This window comes from Cydia strobilella, chromosome 1 (genome assembly GCF_947568885.1).
Source record: "Cydia strobilella chromosome 1, ilCydStro3.1, whole genome shotgun sequence".
NCBI lineage: Eukaryota > Metazoa > Arthropoda > Insecta > Lepidoptera > Tortricidae > Cydia > Cydia strobilella.
In genome coordinates, this window is record NC_086041.1 from 12,590,360 (window position 1) to 12,617,364 (window position 27,005).

The following is a 27,005-nucleotide window of genomic DNA, read 5'->3' on the forward strand; positions in this document are numbered from 1 at the left end:
AAGCTGGTATCATTATTTCTACGTTTGACATTTGTGGTTGTCATTTTAGTCTCCGCAATAAAAAATAGAAATGTCCAGCATCCGTACAGGAACTATTAAGACATTTTGAATTGTAGGCTTGTTTGTTAAATTTCAACGCATGAAATTTTCCAATTATGTGGTGATACGTTATTTGTGTAATTAGCGTGTAACTATAATTATTATAAAAAACCGGCCAAGTGCGAGTCGGACTTGCGTTCCAAGGGTTCCGTACATTATCTTATCTTATAGTTTTGGGGGCCCTTGCGGATACACTTCGACCCATAGGGATCTTTTGTGCAGTTACCCCCTAGGAAGGATCCGTCCGCTACTCAAGAGCTTTCCCCGCCATCTCCATATGCCGGATGATGGACCTTATGGGTAGCGTTTTGAATTCTTTTGGTTCCAGATAGCCTGTTCCAAAGTCCTTCATTCTTTGTCTGGCGAGGGCGTGACATTCACACATAAGGTGTTCTATTGTCTCTTCCTCTTCGCCACACATACGACAATCGGTGTTGTCAGCGTGCCCCATCTTGGCCAGGATTCCCTTGACCCCGTAATGGCCAGTAAACACCCCCGTTATTATTTGGAGTTGCCGTTTGCTAAGTTTCCAAAGCTTTTTGCTCCAACCAGAGTCTACCCCTTGTATAAAGAGCTTTGAGTGCTTTAGACCCGTCATAATGTCCCATTCTTCCTGGTGTTTGGCTTAGTAAGCCGTTGTGATGGTTCCCTGTGAGAGCCCCACGAATGGTTCCGGACCTATAAGGTTGTTTGCAGATCCGGCTCTGGCAAGTTCATCTGCATTTTCATTATCTATGAATCCCCCGTGCCCTGGGATCCATACCAGTTGCACTTTGTTTAGCCTTCCAAGCTTGTTCAGAGCTTGGATGCCATTGTATACCAGTCTAGAGTCCACTGGGCGCCTTAAGCGCTTTGAGTGCAGTCTGACTGTCGCTGAGTATATAGATATTCTTCCCTTGGGTTTGCCTAACTATATTCTCATGTACACAGGCAATTATAGCGTATGTCTCGGCTTGGAAGACAGTGGCGTAATTGCCCATGCTTATGCTACTACTAAAGTCATTTGCATAAATGCCTGATGCCCAGTACCAGATTCTGTCTTGGACCCGTCTGTGTCCGTTCCGATTGCAGTTTACACAATTTTTAACAATGTATTTTTTTATGTGAAACGTGAGTGAAATGGCTTTAAAAACCCGTAGGGGTCGGATCCAAAACAACTCACGCTTGACTGCACATTTCTGTCATCTATAGGTAAAGAACTATTTTTTGTATTTTTATCAAAATTTTAGACTTAGTAGTTTTCCCCTTTATCTCCGGGTCACATGGTCATTTTTTGCCTATTTTCTTGAATAACTTGGACGTAGTTACGCGAAAACGTTCCAACCCACAAGTCACTCGAAAATGAGTTACCATAACCAGGGTACTATTTTTGACATATTACATCATGTGCACACAAAGATGCTAGTATTTTTAGGTTAGTTTCATCAATAAAGTTTGACCCAAACGTTCCAACCCACCATTATGCCAAGGACGTGTACTCAAAATAAAGTAAAAACATTACATGCATACTGAAACATATTGTTAAAAACTCTTAATAGAATAACATATCGTTATAATGTTCCACTTGTCTTGGAACATTATACTAAATTCATAAAACGCACATTTAATTGTTTCTTAAATGATCCATGTGGGTCGGAACGTTTTTGCAAAATCTTTATACATTTTTTATTCCTGCAAAAATGTTCCATGTAATTTAAAACCTTTTAGATTAATCCATACTGTTTTTTTAAGCTGCGAAGACTGTTCTAAATAAATTAGAACGTTTTATTATAATATATTATTTTCTAATTTTTTGCTATAAACGACGAACTTGATCCATTTTTGCTATTAAATATGTTCGAGAGAAAAAAATATTTTTTACCAAAATAAATAACTATGGTATATCTAAGTTTATGTATTTAGTCAAAAGAATCAATGGACTATTTACAATAAAGGTGGCAACATTATTACTCTTTGCTCCCGTAAAATGACAGCACCAACGAAACGCACATGTGAAACGAAACGCCGCCGCGGACCTACTTGTCATCGTAGTGTGAAAACAAATGCCGAGAAAGTAAGACGTCCTGCCGTGTTGTCTTCTTTTGTTAAATTGGACGTAGTTACGCGAAAACGTTCCAACCCACAGCGACCTCATTTTGAGATAAACGCAATTTTGTGTTTTAGTGGTACACTTTTTCCCTGTAATTATTTCAGGCAAATACTACTGGTTTTACTGTGGAATGCCAAACTGGTTATTGAATGATATGCATATTTTTTGTAAATACATAATACAAGGGGCATATAAATAGGTAAAACGAGTTTGAAACGTTTTTCCTAAATTTAATTTTGTATGAACCTTGTTAAATAGCAATTATGCATAAACGTTCCAAAACGAATTTAAGTGTATTATTTTATAAATATATCTAAAATAAATTTAATATGTAAAATAATAAATAACAACGAGGAACATACAAAAACAACAAAAAAAAATTGAAAATGTATTACAAAAAAAATAGGACATGCTCTTTTGAGCTTAGAACCGATGCCAAAAATTAGCTTATATGGTTCCAAAAGTTATCAAAAACTTATATAACATTAAATTTATATAACATTCAATCATCGTCGTATTCTATGATCTCGAAGTCCGGAACTCCACCAAACCCATCAACATCATCAGTAGCTTCTTCATAACATCAATATTATTAAAACCTGTAAAAAAGTTAAACCTCTTCAAGTTTACAAAATGACAAAGACTGATTTTTTTAGAAATAAAACTATGAAAACGGATTATATCGCGTATATTGAATTTATAATACATCCCGACGTTTCGAACTCTTTACAGCGTTCGTGGTCAACGGGTGACTGAAGAAAAATTACAAAGTGCAAAAATACCTACATACTAAAATAATGAACAATCATAGACTACAAACTTTAAGGCTGGTTGTACATGCAAAATCGGTTCATAAGGCTAGTTATACACTATAATTATATGATATATGATTATTATGATTTTATGATGATATTATGATTTTTTTAGTTCAACTAAACTGGAAAAGAAGATTATCAATAGGAAGAAGTTTACAGACTCATCTAAAGTTAGTTGGCTACATACAAAAGAAATTAAGTTGGATAAAGATAAAATGTTTTCTATTTTTATGCGGTCTACGATGGAAGACGATTTCATACATACATAAATACATACATACATACATATAATCACGCCTATTTCCTGGAGGGGTAGGCAGAGACCACGGATTTCCACTTGCTACGATCCTGACATACCTCTTTCGCTTCCTTCACTTTCATAACATTCCTCATACACGCTCGCCGGTTTAGGGTGCTCTTGACCTGGCCTTTCTTCAGGATTTCCTCGATCTGATCAGAGAAAGTCCGCCGAGGTCTGCCCCTTCCAACTCCCGTTTCTACCTCTCCCTTATACACTCTCTTTGTTAGCCTTCTTTCACTCATTCTTTCCACGTGTCCAAACCATCTCAACATACCTTTCTCAATTTTTGTCACTACTGTCTTTGCTCAGTCCACACTTTTCCCTTATCACACTGTTCCTATTTCTATCTTGTAATCTCACACCACACACACTTCTCAACGCTCTCATTTCCACTGCATTCACTTGGCTCTGATGCCTCTTCTGCCATACCCAACATACGCTACCATACATAAGTATAGGCACCAGCACCCCTCTATGCACAGCCATCCGTGCCTTTTGCGACACCTTCGTTGTCGACCAATGAGTTGAAAATTGATAAAAGAATAAAGCGAGAACTGCAATACATAAAAGAATCTGATTTTTGTTTATTGTGGCCTAATGGCAAACCGATTGCTCCAGCGAAATTAGTGGACTTACAATCCATGTACCACTACATACCTGAGGATTGCCTTCAATTTTATAGAACGCTTCAAAGTTCTGAAGAAGCTACTGATGATGTTTGATGGGTTTGGTGGAGTTCTGGACTTCGAGATCATAGAATACGATGATGATTGAATGTTTAATATAAGTTTTTGATAACTTTTGGAACCATATCAGCTAATTTTTGGCATAGGTTCTAAGCTCAAAAGATCACATCCTATTTTTTTTGTAATACATTTTCAATTTTTTTTTGTTGTTTTTGTATGTTCCTCATTGTTATTTAATATTTTACATATTAAATTTATTTTAGATATATATTTATAAAATAATACACTTAAATTCGTTTTGGAACGTTTATACATAATTGCTATTTAACAAGGTTCATACAAAATTAAATTTAGCAAAAACGTTTCAAACTCGTTTTACCTATTTATATGCCCTTGTATTATGTATTTACAAAAAATATGCATATCATCCAATAACCAGTTTGGCATTCCACAGTAAAACCAATAGTATTTGCCTGAAATAATTACAGGGAAAAAGTGTACCGCTAAAACACAAAATTGCGTTTATCTCAAAATGGGGTCGCTGTGGGTTGGAACGTTTTCGCGTAACTACGTCCACTTGTAAACAATTTATCCTAAAAGTATAAAAAAAATATTTGACATTCTCACAATAAGCTCTTTTTTAATTTTCCCAAAATTTCCTCCCAAATCCCAATCCTCCCAAAATTTGCAAAATGATCTGACTAGCGACTAGCAGCCATATCGTTCAAACCTCAACGTTTGACGATTTGCCTGGCGACGTTTAGGCATAGTAGTATGTGTAAGTAGGGTGTGATATTCCTAGGCATATCATGAAACATCGCCATTTCATGATCTAGTGACTATAGCGACCACCAGCCATATCGTGCATACGTCAAGGTGTAAAATATTCCTAGGCAGATCATGAAACACCGCCGTTTTATGATCTGATTAGCGACCACCAGCCATATCGTGCACACCTCAACTTTTAGGCATATCGAATAAGAATTGGGTGTCCTTAATTTTAGCAAATTAAATCAATTGATATAATATTATAAGAATATTTTAAAAGTACCTACCTATTCTTAAAATAATAATAAAACGATCTAGCAACACTGGCGGATGCAGCGCCACCAGTGGCAAAAAATGCAATTATTTTACGATGCGCCTGGTATGAAGCTATATTATAGGAATATCGACGAATACATTGCTCTTATTGTCCTGCCGCCTCTTTAATAAGGCAGATCGTGATATGCCTCCTAGCATGGTACGGGCATGTGATGCGGAGGGATGAAAGTCATGTGACGAGAAATGTATTAAAAATGAATGTGGAGGGAGGTACGAGGACAGGAAAACCGAGGAAAAGGTGGATGGACTGTGTGAAAGATGATATGAAACTAACGCAAGTGAATGATGAGATGACGGGTGACAGAGAGGTATGGAAGAAAAAGACATGCTGCGCCGACCCCAAGTGAATGGGACAACGGGCAAGCGAATGATGATGATCTCGATCTGCCCGAGTTTACGATCTGCCGCCGACAGATAGACAGACAGACTTAAAGGGGGGCTTTTTGTAGATACTGTTGCCATAACAAGCAAAAGTGAATTACTTCACGGCACTTACGTCCTTTTACTCAGGGATAACTTTTTGGAATAACTCAAAAACGGCTCAGCGGATCATGTTTGAAAAAGTTTTCAATAAGCTTTATTATATTAAGTTTCTTTTTCTTCATATTTTTAGGACCGAGGCGACGGTTCAAAAGTTAGAGAGGCGGGGGACAGTTTTTTAGATATTCGAAATGATTGTGAAATACAGATAGACGGATGGACATGACTGAACTATAAAGGTTTCCTTTGTCCATTTTGGCTACGGAAACCTAATAATCGTAATTTGAACCAGAATATTTATTTTGATGGAATATTGATTGTAGTTTGTGGAATTGCGTTTAGTTAGTGAAAGCATAAAAAAAATTCACATCAAAAACATTAGATATTGTGAATACTCGTAGTGTATGAAGGGCAAGTAATAATAACCCTAATACCCTGTGCCCCTAAGGCCCGTGAACCCGTGATTATAATTTTTCCTATTCAAAAAAACCACACACATTTAAAAAGTTTTATTTAAGTAAACGCCTTTTCATGATTCCGCTAGCGGATGGAACTATAAACAACTTTACGTCACTCCAATTATTTGGCAGAAGTACAAATGCGGTGATTGTTGAGACTATAACATCTTTAACGACGCCACTCGTGCATCAGACGTAACCGCATTTGCTACACTTCGAGTTGAGAACTGGCTCGCCTTTGTTTCGAGCTTGTTCCTTAGAAATACTCTACTACGCTTGTTTATTCTAGGTTTGCTTACCTGTTTGCTATACATACATAAAGACAGTAAAGGACAAATATTTACTTAAACATTTCATAGTCAGAAAGTTAAGCTAAGGAAAGGTAAGTTAAGTTAAATTTTATAAGATCCGACTGTAAAGGCACTTAGTTATTTAGTACCACCGGTATCAAAATTATTCAAACAATACTATTGCCTAATATCTTCAAGTTTCCAGAGATAGTTATCTACATTAAATATGAATAAACTCCATTGTTTGAAATTTCCATTGTATCATAAACCTTCACTTAAGGTGGATTAAAAAAGCTTCCACCTACAAATATTTTTAGAAACTAGCGTAAACTCGTTGACATGTGTATTCTGCCTGTCCTAACCTGCCCAAACATGGTCACTCACCGAGAGTCAGAAGTCCAAATTAAAGGTTTGCCAGCGAGCAATGGAGCGCAGTATTCTAGGTGTCACAAGGACGGATCGCACCCGAAACACTACATTGTGCTCCAAAACAGGCATAGCTGACGTGGGGGAGAAGACCGATAGGCTGAAGTGGGACTGGGCGGGTCACGTCTGCCGCATGCATCCTGATAGGTGGGCTAGTATAGCGACAAAGTGGATGCCGCAAAAGAAGCGCGGACGTGGCAGGCCCAGACGGAGATGGCGGGACGACTTAGACACCTTCATCAGTAAGTGGCCGGAAAAAGCACAACAGCGGGAGTTGTGGAGATCAAGGGGAGAGGCCTTTGCCCAGCAGTAGGACTCTTTAACGGGTTATTAAAAAAAAATACGTTGGACAGAACTAAATACATCGATCGCTTATCGCTTCACAATGGCCGGTGCTATGCCACAAATTTATTTATCATGAACGGACGTAAGTGCTCCGACACCGCGCGATAGTACGGGTCGACATATTGCATTGTCGTTAACGTCGTGCGACAAAACAAAAGTGCTGTTGCGCGATGTGGGTAAAATTGCATTTTTGAAACATCACATAGCACGTTTGTTTACAACAGTTTTTAATAAATTTAAGAAATAAAAAAGCACAGTCCGATGTGTTTTTGCCAAGTTTTTTTTTACACGAGATTCACTACAAGTTAAATCCCTTTAATGGATTTAGGTGAATCCATTTCGAGTTCTTCTCTGCTGCTGCCTCTCGGGACTTAACGTTTTTACAAGTTTCTTTTTTGGCTATAAATTATGGCTGCTCATCGGAAAAACGTCAAATTTTATAAGGAAGTTTAAATATTTATTACCTAAAATTTTCATTTAAAATTAAATTAAATATAAGTTAATTCAGATCATAACAATCCATAGATTTTGTTAGTTTGTCTTAAGCTAAGTACCTAATAACTAGCGTTAGTATTTACTTATTTACCTACTAAATCTAATTAACCTACAACTAAAAAGGAACTAAACAACATACAGGTCACCCAGTCAAAACCACCAGGTGCCTTTATAACCATTCTATCCATAAATCCATTCCATCCATCTCTCCATTTTTTATAAATACCCATAAAAATCATTTTTGCATTATGTTGGTTTTAACTAAATTAAGTTGGCATCTGTTAATTGTTAATTTGGTTATAATTATCTGAATAAGTGCCAGTATCAATATATACTTGTATCGTAGGCAACAATATATAGTCGCCATAGTTATATATTTTTAAGTCTATCAATTCGACCGTATTTTTTTAGGGTTCCGTACCTCAAAAGGAAAAAACGGAACCCTTATAGGATCACTTGTGTCTGTCCGTCTGTCACAGCCTATTTTCTCCGAAACCACTGGACCAATTAAGTTGAAATTTGGTATACATATGTAAATTTGTGACCGAAAGACGGACATGTAACGTAAACAAATGAATTTTAAACACGGGGGCCACTTTTGGGGGGTAAATACGAAAATTAAAAAAAAAGGTTTTTAAACTATACCGTGTTACATATCAAATTAAAGAGCTCATAGTGAGAATCTCAAATATATATTTTTTATAATTTTAGGATAAACATTTTAGAAGTTATTGAAGAAAATAGGCAAAAAATGACTATCCCCCCCCCCCTTATCTCCGAAACTACTGGGTCTAAAATTTTGAAAAAAATACACAAAATAGCTCTTTACTTATAGATCACAGGAAAACCTATTAGAAATGTGCAGTCAAGCGTGAGTCGGACTTAATTACTTAGTTTTTGATCCGACCCCTACGGGTTTTTTAAAGACATTTCAGTCACGTTTCACATAAAAAATACATAGTTTAAATTACGTAATGTACGGAACCCTTGGAACGCGAGTCCGACTCGCACTTGGCCGGTTTTTTGTATGTATGTTACCTAAGAACTCCGTTATTTCTGAACCAATTTGTTTTTTGTTTTTGTTTGAATGTAGTCCCTAGTTAGTCCGTTTTTATCAAAACCCTGTTCTAATGATGGGATCTATGAGGAATCCAGGGAACTCCTCAAATCGTACAGGCATGTATATAGCGATTTTAGTATTATCATCAACAAACTAAGCATTTTCATTCAAAACAGTGCCATTTGATGAAGTGGAACTGCTGATGATGACCACAACGGGACTCTTTAACAGCGCATTTTTGGCTATTTGTCTTCTTCGTTATGTTTGTTAAGCAAGTAAGTTCTGAAGGAACATTTGTGTAGATCTAGTTCTGATTATGGATTCCTTCAGGTCCAACTCCTTAAATCTTGATGGCTTCAGAACCAAACCTTGAAACTTGAAACGTACCCGAAGCGCAAAAATGTTTGACATGACATTTTGGCCAGACAGGAACGAGTCTTGCAGAATGATGCATCATCACTCATTAAGAGAACTTAAAACTAAAAATGGAAAAATAAAATTAATCTTAAAAAAAGTAAAACCGACTTCAAAAAGGTTAAAATAAAATATAATCCCGTGTTATATGCGCTAGCAACTGATACTTCATACGTATTGGCTTGGCACCGACTTCATAGTATCAGTCGCTAGCGCATATAACACGGGATTATATTTTATTTTTACCTTTTTTAAGTCGGTTTTACTTTTTTTAAAGATTAATTTTATATTTCGATTTTTATTAATATACACAATTCTCAAAACTATCTGAACAGTACCTAATATGCACTTTATCGCTTTGACAGCTAGTAGTCGTGTTTTAGATATTATTTTTTGATATAATACAGGATGTAACAAAAATAGTGGGGATCGATTTAAGGGCATATTTGGTATGGCAAATTTTTTTTGGAGGGTTGGCCGACCTGCCATAGAAAAAATAAAAAAAATTCGCGTCAAAAAATGTTTTTTTTTTTTTTTTTTTTTTTTTTTTAATTTTTCCTAATCAGTAACACGACACGATACGGAATATGCCCTTAAACGGATCCCCACTATTTTTGTTACATGTATAATATCTGGTAATATACATGATCCGATACAACATAAACCCCAGCTGTTGTATAACTTAACGATGTTGATAATGTTGATATTATACTGATTTAAACTTTCACGATTTTTACTCATTATTATTTACAACGACGAAACTAAGTACTTATTTTACGCGATTAAGTCCCGTCGTTGTAAATAATAATGTTGATATTATGTTTGTAATAGGATTATGTAAATATTAAACATTGAAAAGATTTGTAGAGTCAGACCGAGATAAGTCTGCAACGATTTTGATAGCACGCGCAGTGCAAGTGTTATTTTAAATCTCAAACATCTATGAAATGATTACGTATAAATAACACTTGCACCTCGTGTGCTATCTAAATCGTTGCAGACTTATCTCGGTCTAGCTCTAAAGCTGTTTTGGCTGTAGTTAGGTACCTACTGAGTTTTAGGTAGAAGTAGCTAGTATTTGGTTATTTCAGTCAGGAATACAATACGTAAGTAAGTAATAATTAAACAAAAAATGCTGTAAACTCTTGACTTTGACCCAAAAGCTACCTTTGAACTTTAGGCTGTGGTCACACTCAGTTTTACTTTTTTTACTTACTACTTTCATCATTTGATGCATCACTTTTTAAATACTAAGACTATTTTGATGTACAACTTATATGGTGGTTTCCTATGATGCGTGCCGCTTCATTATGCCGCGCTGCATAGATTTCTAGTCCGTACATCCCTAGTGAAGCCATTTCAAGTGCGACTCATTTCAGGTCGCACTCGTGTCATCGTATTCGAAGGGCCCTCGCAGTAGGTACTCAAGGTCAAATCGGTTTGTGTACACCTCCCGTTTAAAAATTAAAAACTACTGGAAAGACTGTTTGTGCAGCGAATGGATGCCATAACACATCATATAATAAAAGCAAACCGCCTGATATTACATTTCACGCGTAAGTATCGAGTTTAATGTGATATTTTTACGTAATCGTAAATACAAAAATACAAATTTTCGTCAGCCCTTTTCTTATAAATGTTGCCAGTGTAGATAGTGAACACGCCGCGCTGATCATACTACATATGTAATATACTACTAGAATGTATATATTTTATCGCGGATCGTATGATTTTGCGTTAGAGCTAATCTAAATAGGCGAAAATACACGAGAATTTTTTTGCGAAGCGAAGCTTCTCCGAAACCATGGACACAGATTATGTAATAGTTCGGATCTTACCATGGACACAACTCCTGTAGTTCCGATAGGCTCCGATAAACGTAGCAGCAGCAGTCGGCTATTTCCGATGCTGTTGTGCTGCATGCTGCATGCTGCATGCAGGGGGCCGATTTTTGAATTTCGATCGTTTGATTTCGCCACTAGAAATTCGGTGGAAAATGGCGAAATGCAATTTTTTTAATTACGAGCGATAGAACTTGGGAATCAAGTGGTATTGATCGTTCGTTTTCAATTCTATTACTAGAATTTAAATGCCTAGTAGTGGAGATATTATTCAACGAAATACACGAAATCAAGCGGTCGAGATTCAAAAATCATACGCAGTACCAGTCACGTCATAATTTCATAGAAGTTTGAGGTTTAAAATAACACCTGCCCTCGTGTGCTGTCAAAATCTCTGCAGACTTTCCTTGGTTTGACTCTATATTATTTCATTCATTCAAAAACTAGTTACGAACGCGAACATGAAGTAAAACATTTCGTTCTCTGGCCTTACGGGTAAGAGGGAACGAAATTTTATGGTTCGCGCAAAAAAAAATATCCTACCGGTTAAACTCAGATGTTTGAAAGAGATAGCAATACTTACTCGTTCTATCATGCTTCGATATTTGTTTTGTGTTGTTTCACAAAAACGAAAGATGAACGAATTTGGCGAAGAAAAAAATCCAATGACTATGCAGCCAGGGCTGGGAAACCGCTTTTGTTTTATGTGTCGTAGATACTGTGCAATATCAGAGGAACTTCCCTCCGCAGGCGCTCTAACCGTGAAATATTGTCGACGTTTCATTGAGAAATTGTTATTTCTGCCATACTATGTATGTATGAGTATGGCGTTCTTCAAAGTAGAGTCTACAGGTTTTCAAAAGCCTGACGACGCACATCTTATATCAAAGACGTAGGCTACGGTATGATTTTACCATATTATGATGGGCTGTATGTTTGCTTGTTACCGACGTTGTATAAAAAAAAACTTTCTTATAAGTAGTTGCTAGAAAGAGACTAAATATCTTGGTTTCAGTTTGTAAAACTCCACGCTCCCAGTCAAGGCACAACCTAGAATTAAAAAATAATTAAACAAGAGACAACAGTGTACCTGAGTGGTGTGCGAGGGGGACACACTTATGACTTTGTATGTGGGAAAAGAGAGAGGGGGGGGGGGGGGCTCGCTAATGAGCCGTCAGCCCTCGTCAGGGGTAAAACAGCGTCATAGGCGTACCTATGGAAGAAGTTTTATGTATTTATGTTGACATGTGACGGTGAGACTGAACCATTATTAACCATATATAGTTGGTCAAACCAAATTGTCAGTAAATAAGAACAAAAAAAACTAAACTTATCCTTTTTTTTGGGTGCTAGTACTAGTATAAGACAAAGATAGTATGATTCTCTCTGTCTATGTTTGAAATGTGACAGTCCTTTGACAAACTATACTTCAATCCGATTGATTAAATATTGTGTTTAAAAATAACTGCTATCTATGTTTTTCTAATAATTATCTGGTGCTGTATTTAATGCAGGGTGTGAAATAATTTATTTTAAATAATTACAGTGTAATACCCTATTAAAATTCAACTCCATATCTATTAATATAATTACTTATATTTCTTAACAAAATGGAAATATGACTGAAAGTGTCGAACTTTTAAAATATATACGAGATGTCACTTGCTGGCAGCATTTAACAACAGCTGGTTCTTGAAATTGGTCGGTATATTGATATAAATCAGTATTGAAGTGGAAAGGTGGAGTTAAATTCAAATAAATAAATAAATTGTAAATTTGTTTTATATTTAATTTACACCAAACTAAAAGCTCTTTTTATACCTATAAATTCTTGAAATAACCAATAAAGTAGGAATATTAATTAATTAGACAGTTAACCCTTATTAGCCTGTGACATTCAGATAACGAATTTAACCGCGGACCTCAATAAACGGCATAGGCATAGGGACTGCGATAAACTATATATATTAATGCCAACTGACCAAAGTTTACCACTAATTCCTACGTTCATACTTTTAGACTACATACTTAAATTACTTAGATAACTTTTAGTAGTTAATTACTTGCGATTTAATACCTACGGTCGAGCTTAAGTATATATTTAAGTAAGGATACAAAAATACCATGATTCATAATTAAAACAGAATTGTCTTCTTTAATCTAATTTAGTTAGACTCTTCTTTTATAATAAAACTAATCATTATAAAAAAAGTAAAATCGACTTCAAAAAGGATAAAATAAAATATTATCTCGTTTTATAGGCGCTAGCAACTGATACGTTCGAAGTCGGTGCCAAGAAAAATTGTGAAATTAGAACAGTCGCATTAGAAAAGTTGTAACATTTTTTGGCAATTCCTTGTAGCTTAATAATTTGAAGTGCAAGAGACTCGGTTTTCCCTGTATTTTGTCGTTTATGATTGTAATTTTTTTTTTAAATTTTTATACATTTTTATCAGCCGTTGTCGTGAATGTACGTACATACTTACTTGTAGTGCTTAGTCCACAACAGTCATTAATAAACCTGCTTGAAAATTTTTCCTATAAGTATAAGTAGTCATATTTACAGACACGCACTAAGGCAAGTAAATTAATAAAAGCTAGTACATTTCGATTCTAGTGCGGTCATTACTTCACGAGTACCGAGATATCTTGCCACGAGCCGTAGGCGAGTGGCAAAACTCGGGACGAGTGAAGAATGACATATCCGCACGTGTATCGAACGACGTTTTTTAATACAGTTGCGAAAAAATGAGAAAAGCAACAATGGAATTCGAAACTTTTTATATTATTAATTCTGTGACATCATTGACATTATGAAAAGGTGTTTTTCTACCTTTTATTCGACTAAAATAGATTTTGTTATTATTATTGAACCCACTTCAATGAAAGTTTTTTTTTCAAATGCATGTTCTATAAGACAGAAACAATTGTAAATATTAAAACATTGTACTATTATTACCTAAATATCGTTATTTACGATTTTTTGTGTATCGTATATTTATAAAAACAATATCGAATGTTGCCTTTGGAAACTTAAAACATTCTTGCAGTGAGAAAATACGCCTCTTCTTTGACAGGCGTTCCGTTCCATTCAGACAACTTATTAAGAACGGTTTTTCAACATTAAAAAAAAAAGTGTTATAAATACTTATAATGATAAAGAGGTAAGTAATAAAATATGAAATATGCATATTTTGCGTATTCTTACATTAACAGTAGGTTTTATGTTGATTACGACGTTTAAAGGAAACTAATATAAACACTCATCAATAAGTAGTCATGAATTGGAACAAGTATAAATTAAAAAAAATTGGAAAAGTAAAAAGCACTAGTTCGCGAAAACTAACTTTCCGCACGCTAAACAGCCACGAAAAGTAGCACTTTTTAAGCAACTGTGTTAAAAAATATGTATATACTAGTAGGTACTTATATCCCTAAATATTAATATTATGAATGCGAAAGTCTAATGTCTGTCTGTCTGTTACCTCTTGACGCTTAAACCACTGAACCGACTTAGCTGAAATTTTGTAAAGAGATAGTTTGAGCTCAAGGAAGAACAGGATAAGTTTTATCCATCATCAATTCATCCCACGCAGACGAAGTCGTGGGCAGAAGATAATAGTTAGGTATATAATTACGTTACACGCATAAAATTGAAATATATATAGCATCATTTAATTATTCTTAGTATGTACAGACTGATTTGGGTAAAAGTAAGTGCCTACTCTGTAGCTTAGCCTGCGGGTATTCGTTAGTGTGTTCGGTCGTGCGTCGGCCCTCCGGGGCCGGTGTACATTTCGCCACCTTGCTTGTTTAGTTTTAGCGACATTTATTCGCGACGCACCGCGCTTCAAGAAGCTCTTTTACTTCTGATAGTTGTGATACTTAGACAGAATTTGTTTCATTGAAATTAGATAAACTACTACTTACTTGGTGTCGTTCTTTTAGCCACGACGTAAAAAGAAGGGTTTTATACGTTTGATGCCAATGTCTGTCTGACGTGAGTTTCCTTGCGGTGGTTATTAGAGAAGAGTATCAGCTCTTTTCCAAAATTATGTAAGACATTTTTGGTATAACTATAATTACGTAGGAAGGTTTTAAAATTTTTAATTGTTTATTAAATACAGGAACTAAAAAATGCGCACGCGTGTTTAATTACCGAGTCATTAGGTGAACATGGACTTTTAGAATATCGCAACAGTAAAAGCTTTTTCCAGGCCGGCGGCCAAATACTAGTATGGAGACATGAATGATATGATAACGCGACCGTTTCTTTCTATCGAGCCATATTAAAATAAAGTATGTACCTACTATATATGAATGCAATATCCAAATATTTTACCAATTAAAACAAAACTATTTGATTTACTGTATTATGCTTCATATTTATTTACTTTATTACATTACAAGTAGTAAAAGTCTTCTAAGGGTTCCGTAGTCAAAATGGTAAAAACGTAAAGTAGCTATTTTTTTTCTGACGAGAGTGACGAGCTATTTAAAATAACCGTCGCCATACCGATTTGTCACTGATTATTTTGGAATAATGAATTATGCATAGAACAGCTCAATTGAGTTTTTAGAGACACGATTGATAATGCTTGACAATTTTTGTTACAGACCACCATGAACACGGCCAGAGTGTACTGTCTGCTGATCGTAGCGTGCGTGCAGCTAGGCCAGCACGCCGCCAGCGCGCAGGACAAGCGCGTGCCCATGGGCTTCGTCGGCATGCGCGGCAAGAAGTTCACCGACCTCGATGGCCCCGATATTTACAAACGGAAACCACAGTACCACTTTATCGGCGTCAAAGGCAAAAAGGATCTATACAACTTCGATCAAGAAGCCAAGCGAGCTCCCATGGGATTCCTCGGAATGCGAGGCAAAAAAGAACTCGATTCCTTTTTCTTTCCACCTCACTCCTCGTCCGAACTCTACGACGATACTGGATATTTTAGAGGCAAAATAGACTACTCACCGATCTCGTTTCCGGAACAACACAATCAATTGCAGGATTACCAGTTAAATGAATTATTGGAGAGGTTGCGAGCGTCCGGCGAAAACGAAGTTTCCATGCCCGAGTCGGCGGAGGATGACATGTCCAACGCGATAAACAAAAGAGCGGCAAAGATGAATCAATTTTACGGCGTCAGAGGCAAGAAATCCGGGCAGCCTTTTGAAGCCAACTTTCGAGGCAGATTCATTGCGGTGAGGGGCAAAAGGGACATGAAAAGCAGCGAAGCGCAGGAGATCAAGTTTTTGTTGGGGCAAAATGGGCCGTGGCCGAAAAGGAAGGCGCAGATGGGCTTCTTTGGCGTGCGAGGCAAGAAATGGACCGACGGTAAACCACCTTTGTAACTACTTAGTGACAACATTACCTATATAAAAATAACTCGCTTCATCATAAAATATAAATAAATATGTATGTATGATGTACGTTATATGTATGATGAAGCGAGTAAATATAAATACGTGATACTAAACAATATTCCCGCAATTTGATAACAAACAAAATAGAAATAAAAAACAATTTACTCCAGCTAGTTTACGAAAAAAAAACAAGTCAAACAATATAGTAGATTGTTAACCAAGGGATGAAAGGCACTCATTACAGTCGAGGTAGTTTCGCGCTCTAACGCAGTGAGAGCGCCAATAGTCCGAGGCTGAAATTATGCCTTTCACCCGAGTTAAACACTCTACTATTCATTTCGAATAAGAGGAAAATAAAATGAATGTATTTAAAAAAATACATGACTAAAGTATAAACCTTTAACTTAGTATTTCTTGAGGGTACTTTCAATTAAAAATTTAGGTTAAAGTATCGTTATTTATGGAATGGCGAGTTAAATATAAGAATGGAAATTCTATAACAAATCTACTTAAAACCAAATTTCAATTACTTATCGTAAAAAACAAATCGTACTTAAAGTAAAATATATGCTTCAGTGTAGAAACGTATCACTTTCTGCTCACTTACACATCTTAATATGTAGGTATTCATCTTTATATTCGATCGTAATACTTATTGAGAAATAAATAAATCTAAATCTAAATCACTTCTTAGAACAACAATGACCGTCTTTCAGTACATGAGAAAAAAAAAACAAGTGCTACATTATTTTTTCATAGGTGAACTTTTTGGCTAATACTTAGCATTAACTTTTTGGACGCCAATGACCGATATATACGCACCGTAGGTTCAACGCCAACGACCGATTAATCGGTCAAAGACCACAGAGCAACATAGACCTACATGCATATGCATAGTGCAATTTCAGTTTTAACACTTCGGTGCCGTGGCGTCTGGATGACAGGTTTTGTGTTTGACACGGCGTTGAAAAAGTTAATTAGTAATTCTTAAAAAAAAAAGATTCACCTCAATTCATTCATTTTCATTACATATAGGTAGGTACTACTGGGGTAATACTTGGTGGGCACTCTAATTATTTAAAGGTGACGTTGGAGGATCAACTGCAGCTGTATTACTGTTGCAGCGTCGTTATAGCCGCCATTGACATCTGAATTCTGAACGTCACCTTTATGATTGACTTTAGCTCCATTTTGTCAATTAAGTACTCGACCAGCAGGTGTATGATAGACTACTTGATAAGAGTGATCTTGGGGCACGGTAGTGCCCCCGCCAAGACGAGCAAAGCCAAGCGCACTACCTTTTCTCGATAAAGTGATTTACTATAAGTCTTTACAATTTTTAACGCGTCCTTTGCTTTGTTTCAGAGTTCAGTTCCGAAGAAAAGCAAGTAAACTAAGTGTCATCAGTGCAGCGATCAGTTCTTGCTCCAAAAGACTTCTTCTATCCACATATCTTATTAATTACTGCTCTGCGCCTTTCGGCTTTCGAAGTAGTGAAGATTATACCTAAGCAGTGTTAAGCTTAAACGAATAGCTGTAGGTTAATGAACATCTTGCTTTCATAGTTACCAGGAAATTAAATATAAATGTTGTACGTAGATTAAAGTTTTTTTTTATTGAAGTGGGACGTAGAGGATGCTCTCATAATTTATTGATATCTGAATAAAACTACCTATCTCTTCGTACTATATATTATTTTAATAATTGTTAAGATGCCTGTTTCTCGATTCGACTTTAAGAAATGTTATCTAACGAAGTTTTATAATTATTTTAATTAATGATATACTTAATGTAACGTATTGTACATTTTGTTAAGGCTGGCAAAATGTTACAGACAGAACACTGTAAGTATTATAATTAAATAAATGCAGTTGCCTATTGTCCGTTATTTATTAAATTTACCTTTATATTTAAAACTAAATTACCTGGTTGAACGAACGGGTATAGTTAGGTATTTATTCTATTAGCACAGTACAAGTCGATCTCATATTAATCGACTTCACAATTTTGATGCAGGAGGTCTTTAATCCATCGGGATCTTTGTTTTTTAAGTACCTACCGTAAAATGGGGGGAGTAGGGATTGCGGGGGCAGTAGGGATGCGAATTCAGATTTTTTTTTTCTCAGTTGTTACTTTAATTTTTAAGAGAAAGACCCAGAATATCATACATCACACGGATAAAAGAATGGTGCTGTAGCCATTTATACCAGGAAGTGAAAACGAAAGCCCAGAATAGGCTGGAATGGAAAATGCTGCAGCGACAGAGGGCCGGGCCCTCTTAATATTGATAGATAGACTTTAATTTTCGGGCTCGGGTTTTATATTTTTAGACATATTTCTTCTTCTTCTAGCAACACTAAGTCTGCCGAGGTAGTTTGTGATGTTATTGTTAACTTAAAATCGGACATTTTCCTTCTGTGCACTCTAATGCCGTAGCAACAGAGTTGAAATTATGCAGTAGTCCGAACTTCGGCATCATTAGAGTTTCTTGCAACCATAAAAAATCCGTCACTGAAGTCGTGTCTCAAACAAACTATTGATTTTATCGAAATAAATAAAATATGACCAAATACATTATTTTATTGTTAATTACTTTCAATGACAGGACATTTAGAACATAGTCGTAGGATATGAAAAAAAAAATTTTTCAACTGCAATCCTGTTAAAAATTGAAAAAAAAAAAAAGCGTCCGATCTTAGGCGACATTACCTTAATTAACTAAGTAGATACCAATTACTTTGGAGGTCACGTAAGGTAAGGATATTTGTAATATGTCCTCGTTCTAAACCTGATTACCTATTCAGACTAATTGGTTTGCGGAAAATTAAGGATTACTTGTTTACGTGATCCACGAATTTATTTTCGGTATCGCAACCCAGAAATGTTTGTAATTACTCTCCAGTCGACTACTTATTGCCACAGAACAGAACAGAATATCTATAATACCTTCATCTGTACTAATGTACAGAGGCCTTACGGAAAACTTTACCTACTATAGGGAAAACGCGTTTTCACTGAAAAAGTTACCCTAAACCTAACCATGAAGTGATCAATTCCAAAGTGGCATTTCATGAAATGATCAAATTATATAGTTTGGTCACGACAAATACATAACTAGGTACAAAAATAACTTTCAGTATAATTATTATACTAAACACACAAACATTGCTAATTATTAGAATCGTTGCTCAAGTTAGTTTCTCTAAATTTGATGAGGATAGATTCTTTATTTACTTTGTTGGCTATCATTCCTCCGATGACTAAAACCTTTAAAGCCGGTGACCTAGAAAGGTGCAGATAACCTATTTACCTGTGGGATAAGCAGCCATTGTCCCCGATCCGTAAACTGAATCGTTTGAGACGCCAGTTTTTGTTTTAGTAAGGGAAGATGCAGTATTAAGTTTCAATTCGGAAGGCGAGTGTGGCTGAGTTAACTGAATAAATCTATTTATAAAAATATTACTGGTCAGCATAAATTACTGCTTTGTGTTATTGTAATACTTACTCAGTCAACATCAATTATCTACTGCGTCATGCATAATTATCATCCTGCCCTAGATTTATTTTATTTCATCATAAGGCACTTAAAATAGTACGAGTAGATTGGTTACAAGGGATGAAAGGCACTCATATCTGCCGAGGTATTTTGGCGCTCGAACACTGTGAGAGCGCCAATAGTCCGAGGCTGAAATGATGCCTTTCACCCGAGTTAAACACTCTCCTTTTCATTTCGAATACGAGGAAAGTAAAATGCATATGTTTTTTTTTAAACATGACTAAGTATGCATTTTTACAGTATTTCTTGAGGGTACTTTCAATTAACAATTTAGGCAAAAGTATCGTTATTTATGGAATGGAGAGTCAAATATCGGAATGAAAATTGTATAACAAATCCATTTAAACTCAAAATTTAATTGCTTATCGTAAAAAAAATAAAAAAAAATTACTTCGTACGTAAAATGCTCTAGTGCAGACACGTATCATTTTCTGCACACCTTTTAAAACAACAATGACCCTCTTTCAGAGCATGAGAAATGAAAAATAATATTATTAATTGGAGTATGTATTAAAAACTGTAATAGATGTCATATATTAAAGAAAAAGTGACAAAGCCCTCCAGTGGTGAAGGCTCCACTGGAGGGCTTCGTCACTTTTTCTTTAATATATGACATCTATTACAGTTTTTAATTTATATATAGTAGTGTGACTACTTAAAAAACACAAATCAAAATATATTAATAATAGTTATTTGTTATACAAGGGTGCAAAGTTGTATTTTACCCGCGAGTGTGGAATTGAAACACGAGCAAGCGAAAGGATTCTATAGTTGAACCACAAGCGAAGCGAGTGGTTCTAAAATAGAATCCTGAGCGTAACGAGCGTTTCAACACACGAGAAGTAAAATATATTTGCACCCGTGTGTAACACAAAACTTTTCCCCTCACTATAGCGAGAAAAGTGCAACATCCACAGGCGTTAGATCATCTTCATCACTGGAATCACTAATTTTTTTACGATAATACGATATTATAACAGAAAACTCTGGAAGTTGTGTATTGTATGTTCGACTCAACTTGTGCGTTCAGAATTACATTCAACATCATTAAAAAAAACAAAAGTTTCTTATGCAATTCAAGGTTTATGACTTAAAATCATTAAATAAATCTAAATTTGGTATTTTTTATTAAATTCTCAAACCATTTATTCATGATAATTAATATCGAACGAACCATTATTATGAGCGTTTTACGTTTTGTTATCTGTCAAAAGCTACTTAAACACGCTCTATCCAAGGTCAGATTACTTTCCCCACTAGTGGATAAAATGCGTTTTTCCCCGCTTGTATTAAAGGATAAAAGACAGCTTTCCGAGCTAGTGAGGGGAAAAATAATTTGATTTGTTCCCAAACTTGTTGGAGTATGTATGTTAAAAACACACACCAATGCTCAGATGGGTAATCAACGGTACTGAACTTGATGTTTCATTCAGTTAAAAGCAAATCTTAGTTATTTTTAAATACGGATCATTTACCTACACGTCAAAAGTAGGTAGTAATAAGTTTTAAACGTTGTTGGTTCCACCCCGCATCAACTAGTCCGCAAGTCCCAGCCGCGCTGGACAGGTGTGAGTTATGTACCTTGGAACTTGTTCTGCATCGATTACTGTTGCTTTATGGGCTCTTTCTTAACTTTGACGTAAATAGGCTGTTTTATAAACTGCCTTGAGAGTTCATTCACCGAGATAAGACGTAAAATTGAACATTCGAAAAACCCTGTTAGGTTCGGACATTATTAATGTCTCAACGAAGCAACATGTTTATTTAGAGCAATGTTAGCAGAAGATGTAAATAAACCTGACAATTCAAGTGTTAAGATTTACTATATAAAAAGTAGGTAGGTTTAAATGCATGATTTTTTCTTTTTGCCTGAAATTAATATGTATATGTCTTACATAATTGTTTACTGATACTGGGAAAAAAAAATTAAAGCATCGATTTTCACTGCTAAACCAGTGCTAGAATTTACATAGGGTAATTAAATCATTTATGTAAATTTATACAATTATTTGTAAAATATATAATTATAAAAATTCTTACTACCATTAGAAATTTATGCTGCTTGTAATATACCTTTAATAAAGATTTTAAATATAAATAATTGCAAACCCAGAAAAAACCGCTTAAATTACATACTAAAATTCATCAACTTTTCCAAAATTTCGTCTTAAAAGAAATGTATTTTTTTTTACTTAAATACTGCGAAAATTTGAATAAAACAACGGAAAGTGTATAAATTTACGATTAAAATAATAATTATTAAAGATATAAGATAAGTAGTTGTACCCTCATCTCTGTAATGAAGGGCTTGGTCACTTTTTCTGTACTATATGACAACTATTTCAGTTTACGATATTCCATTATTTTCGATGTATCGAATTGACATCTCGGTTCTCTTACATTTTTCTAATCGTTTGATTATTCGATTTTGATTGGGTATATTTTTGAGAGTGAAATTAATTTAAGGAAATAAAACATAGATAAATTTCATAATATTTTTTATTAAAACTTTCTCCTTATAAATCCATCGATTGCTAACATAATATAGAATAGATCGTACATAGAAGCCATGTCTCGAGTGTTATACACATAAATACATTACAGGTAGGTATAATGATGAGTGATAATGAAAACAACCGTATAAATATGAACAAAAAGTTACCTTCCTTCAGGCCGTCATCTTTAATAATAGCGTTTTAAAAGAAAAAAAGTGATATAATCCCTATCCCAAAATCTTAGACGGCATTACTACACGTTGTGTTACGGTTTGACATGGACTAATATTTTGGTCCTTTATACAATTAAAGTTAGGCCAAGATAAGTGCAACAATTTTGATAGCACACGCAGTGCAAGTGTTATTTATACGTCATAATTTCATAGAAGTTTGACGTTTAAAATAACACTAGCATTGCGTGTGCTATCAAAATCGTTGCAGACTTTTCTTGGTCTAACTCTACCCACTTATCATTATCACAATGATTTGCTGTTATGAGAACATTTCCTGAACCTAATATACACCGGACAAAATCATAGATAATATTTAAGTAAAAGGAGGTTTATAAACATCAAACACATGATTGTAGGACGATCCCAGAAAAATAGATACAAACTAAATATACATTTGATAACAGGCACTATTGTTCGGATATAATAAAGGCTAAAATGACCATATAATAGCCATAAAAAATACTTACAACAGTTACAAAAATGATAAATTCTAACCTTTTTTCTTCTTTAAGTATTTTTTTTTTCAATATGCCTTCCCAATTTACACAATAGGATAAAACAATACTTAATCCTTTGAATGCCTAAAACCCTTAAAAGGCGCCTATAGCCCCATGTGTTTATTACTCGTGTGGCGCACGTACGCAGTCAAAGTAGTAACCTTTATGTGATCAAGTTTTTTATTAGCTTGTACTAGCTATACTTGGCGAGTCTGTGACATTTTTGGATTAGTATGTAAAAGGCGGTCCAAAGGTTTAAGAATATGGATTTGTAAACCAAAACCTGTTTAGGGCAATATGTATAAAAGCAGCTTTCTAGTACCAAAATATGTACCGTCACGTCTGAAAATATCGATACGGACAAAGTGCCAAAAATATGTATACACGACCCTATTGATATTTCAGACGTGACTGTACATAGAAACGATGCTGGTTGAAAGTTATAAAACAATTTATACTATAATAGAATAATGAAATGAATGGAATATACAAGTTTTGGAACTTTTGTTCCTGATATTAGATAATTTGTTACTATTATAATTATTAGGTTAAATACAGTTAAATTTACCTAAAGTTTAATTTATTGTATCCAAGCATAGAACGGTAAAAATAAAAACGCTATACATGAAAAATATTGAAAATTGTGTGATTTTAAGAAATCTTAACAGAATGTAAATAAAATAAGCAGGAGAAAATAGGTAGTATTTATTTGAACGCTAACTACTTATTTTACAAAAGTTGTTTATGCATCGTTTAATAACTTAATTATTATTATACGGCTACATATTTGTTATTATGGGTAATGGTCTAAAGACCCATTTGGTACTTGATAGCAAGAATCAAATTATCAATGTATATATTTTTACCTCTTTTAACTTAACTCCGTTACTTAAGTTATGGTTGTTTGACTTGAGCTTTCAACTACCAAAGGGATAATATACAATGTCACAAGTACTTATGTGTCACAATCGCGCCTCGTGTGATCGTCTGGTAACAAGCACACTATGTAGCTATTGTATAATAAAATAACATAATGTAGCATGTGTAGTAAAACCTGTTTTGAACACCCTTCCATAGTGTTTTTTTATTCATTATTTGATTAGTGGAGAAGCGTTCATTAAATATTGGCTTGTTAGTGTTATATGTATTCAAATTGTTCGTTGATAATTTTATCAAACTGGTTTCTTAGACAGGCCTTTATTTCATCACTAGTTCTTATTTTGCTTCATTGATTTTTACACTGGGATTATTTAAAGCAACTAACATTGGGATGAGCAAATGATTTCTAAATGCGTACACAAAGCGGCAACGATATGCACATATGTATAAAAATGTCGTATTTAAAACGAGCGTGAAAGTCAGCTGCATGAGACAGAGGCCTAATCAGAAACAAAATGTTTCTGAAAATGTCTCGGGTCAAGTTAATTCGTGCATCCCAATTCGAAGCCGAACATTGAGATACTGCCACAAAAATGCGGACAAAACTAAGAATAACATTGACCGCGCTCCCACACAAGCGCGTCGCAATAAACGCATCCGACAGTCTCTAAAGAGTAGCGAAGTGATAAATTGATTTCCTTATAAATACTTCCTACAACCGGGTCATTAATAAAACATCACAATAAATAAAAACTAATTATAATTTACACAAAATGTAATACGCACTGCAAAAACAGCATTTTATACACAACCTATCAAAGATACTATCAAACGTGAACAATTAATGATAATTTATAGAAATTAATGACATTAATTCCGTTAGTCCCTGATCCTAGTCATACATACTCGTTTTCTGTCTCGACTACGCTAAATGAATTCTCAATGATTAATGTACGAAAATATGTTTTTACTTCCCGTTAACTCGAAATGTTAAGCAGTGATTAATTATTATATTTTATTTGTTATTTATTTTTTATTATTATCTTTGCTTAAAGTCAGCAATATGATAAGCTTGGAAACATCTTAATAGAATCAAGGATTTGCAATATAAATGCATTAATATTTTATATATTCATACTAACAGTCTGCTTCTCAAATTTAAATATTCGATATTTAAATTTAACCATTCGTTTAACGTGGTTCACGACGCATCAAGCCCACAGATGTAATACGACATATACGAATAGATATTTATACCACTGGATATAACACATTACTATTATATTGGAAACAGCCATTGGAGTCACTAGAAAAGGCGAGAAATTTAAAAGAAAATGTGGACATTCTTCCAGACCTTTTTTTTGTAAATTTCTTGCCTTTCCCTAATTATGATAATGACTGGCCAAACTACACATTTTCCACAACCGCGATTCTTATATCCAGCCAGAATGTTGTGTGTACTGACTCAGTTTGGTCCTAATCGCATAGCTTACTAGACGTTACATCTTTTTGTCTATCTAGTATCTAAAAGAGAAGCAGATACATACCCCACAACCCGTTCGTTCTCAAGGCATACATATTGGCTGCTACGACTGCAATACTTATTTCCAAATTCATTTCTTATTTATGTCTAGTTCATATTGCAATTATGTCTACATTTTTTAATTTAATAACTAACCAATATATGTTATTGCAAACTAAAAAAATTGTAGCACCGAAATAGTAACTAAATTTAAAACCGACATTTCAAGGCACCTTTCATATTACGTTCTCACATACTCAACATATACGATTAACTAGAAAATTAAAAAACCTCAATATAACAAGTCTATACATTTATTTGAGTGTTTGAATGTAGATGAAACAACTACAGTTACACCAGTTCTAATATCTTTCAAAAGGTGAAAACAATTAGATGTTGACATTATACCTACATTGTAATTGCGCTCTGATCCCCCCCCCCCCCCATTGTGCGGGTGTCCTGGCGCCAAGCCGGGGCTGCCGGGGAGCGCCATGGTAGAGTGTACTCGATCCCATGGCGCCCTCACAAACGGCAAAGAGGATATGAAACGCCGGAGTGGGTTTAGTGGGTAGGGCCAGGTTCTCCCTCCCCTCTCGCCAGTGAGAGCTGCGAGCCGCTGCGTAACAACATTCGCCCACTCCGCTAACAAAAAAAAAACAAAAAAAAATTGTAATTGCGCATTGCAGTGTTGCGCACGGTAGTTTAAGCGAGCAACTATAAATAGTAGACGTGTACTCGCAAATTATTTTTTACGTGCTGGAACTACTTGCCAAAATAAATCGTATTATATATTTATTTTCTAGCAATTAATCATGGCATTAGTCTATTTAAATGGCGACGATAGACGTACCAATTTTACATACAAACTTAGAAAGCAGTTTACGCTTCGCCTTATCAGTCTATCAGACAGCCAATATGTATACCGGGTGACATATTGAACGAAACAGAAATTGAATTTTCAATTATTACTAATAATAAATGTGCGTGCAATTTTAATTTTACAACAATTTTTACAAATCGCTTTAGTTACTAGGGGAGCCGGCAACATTGATTCTGTTCGTTCAATACGTCACCTTTTACATTGAGACATCTCTCGATAATCGCGTACTTTTAGATATCATTTCGACCAGCTAAAACTAGAGGTTAATCCGCGATAAGTAGTTCGTGGACGTTATCAGGCGAACGATGAGTTCGGTTTGTTCGGTCGGGGCCCTAGATGGCGTTCTGCAGCGTGAGCGGATGGGGTCGGGCGGCGGCGCCGTGGCCGTTGTGCGTGGAGAAGTCCTCGTCGAAGGCGTCGGGCGCTTGCTTCTGGGCGAGGTCGGCGCCGCGCTCGCCCTGCAGGAACGAGGCGGAGATGTGCGCCATACTGTTGGCGCTGTTGGCGTTGCCGTTGTTGGTGGGCGCCGCCAAGGCGTTGTTGGCGTTGTCGTTTGATGGGTTCTTGGCCGTCGGCTGCTCCTGCGATTTGTCTTCGATCTTGAATAAATATGATGCACGTTACAAACATAAATAGACTAATTTCGTATTATGGTTTTGAAGTATTATTCCAA

General features: G+C 35.4%; 2 protein-coding genes and 1 long non-coding RNA gene across 11 annotated transcripts in view; 1 reads left to right on the top strand and 2 right to left on the bottom strand.

The window, feature by feature from the left end:
* LOC134746480 (tachykinins-like) overlaps nucleotides 1–18,145 on the top strand; it is a 96,307-nt gene extending 78,162 nt beyond the window's left edge. Inside the window, exons 2-3 of the mRNA XM_063680887.1 lie at nucleotides 15,521–16,241; nucleotides 17,636–18,145. Coding sequence (XP_063536957.1) covers nucleotides 15,527–16,241; nucleotides 17,636–17,667 — 747 coding nt within the window. The 5' untranslated portion in view covers nucleotides 15,521–15,526 and the 3' untranslated portion in view covers nucleotides 17,668–18,145. The remainder of the gene's footprint in view (nucleotides 1–15,520; nucleotides 16,242–17,635) is intronic.
* The window catches only part of LOC134746679 (uncharacterized), a 368,384-nt gene that overhangs the window by 121,866 nt on the left and 219,513 nt on the right, over nucleotides 1–27,005 (bottom strand). The gene's annotated exons all lie outside the window — the stretch shown is intronic.
* The window catches only part of LOC134745605 (MAP7 domain-containing protein 2-like), a 61,529-nt gene continuing 56,831 nt past the window's right edge, over nucleotides 22,308–27,005 (bottom strand). For all 9 annotated transcript variants that reach the window (XM_063679734.1, XM_063679698.1, XM_063679716.1 and 6 more), the window contains one exon: nucleotides 22,308–26,931. In XM_063679734.1, coding sequence (XP_063535804.1) covers nucleotides 26,665–26,931 — 267 coding nt within the window. In that variant the 3' untranslated portion in view covers nucleotides 22,308–26,664. The remainder of the gene's footprint in view (nucleotides 26,932–27,005) is intronic.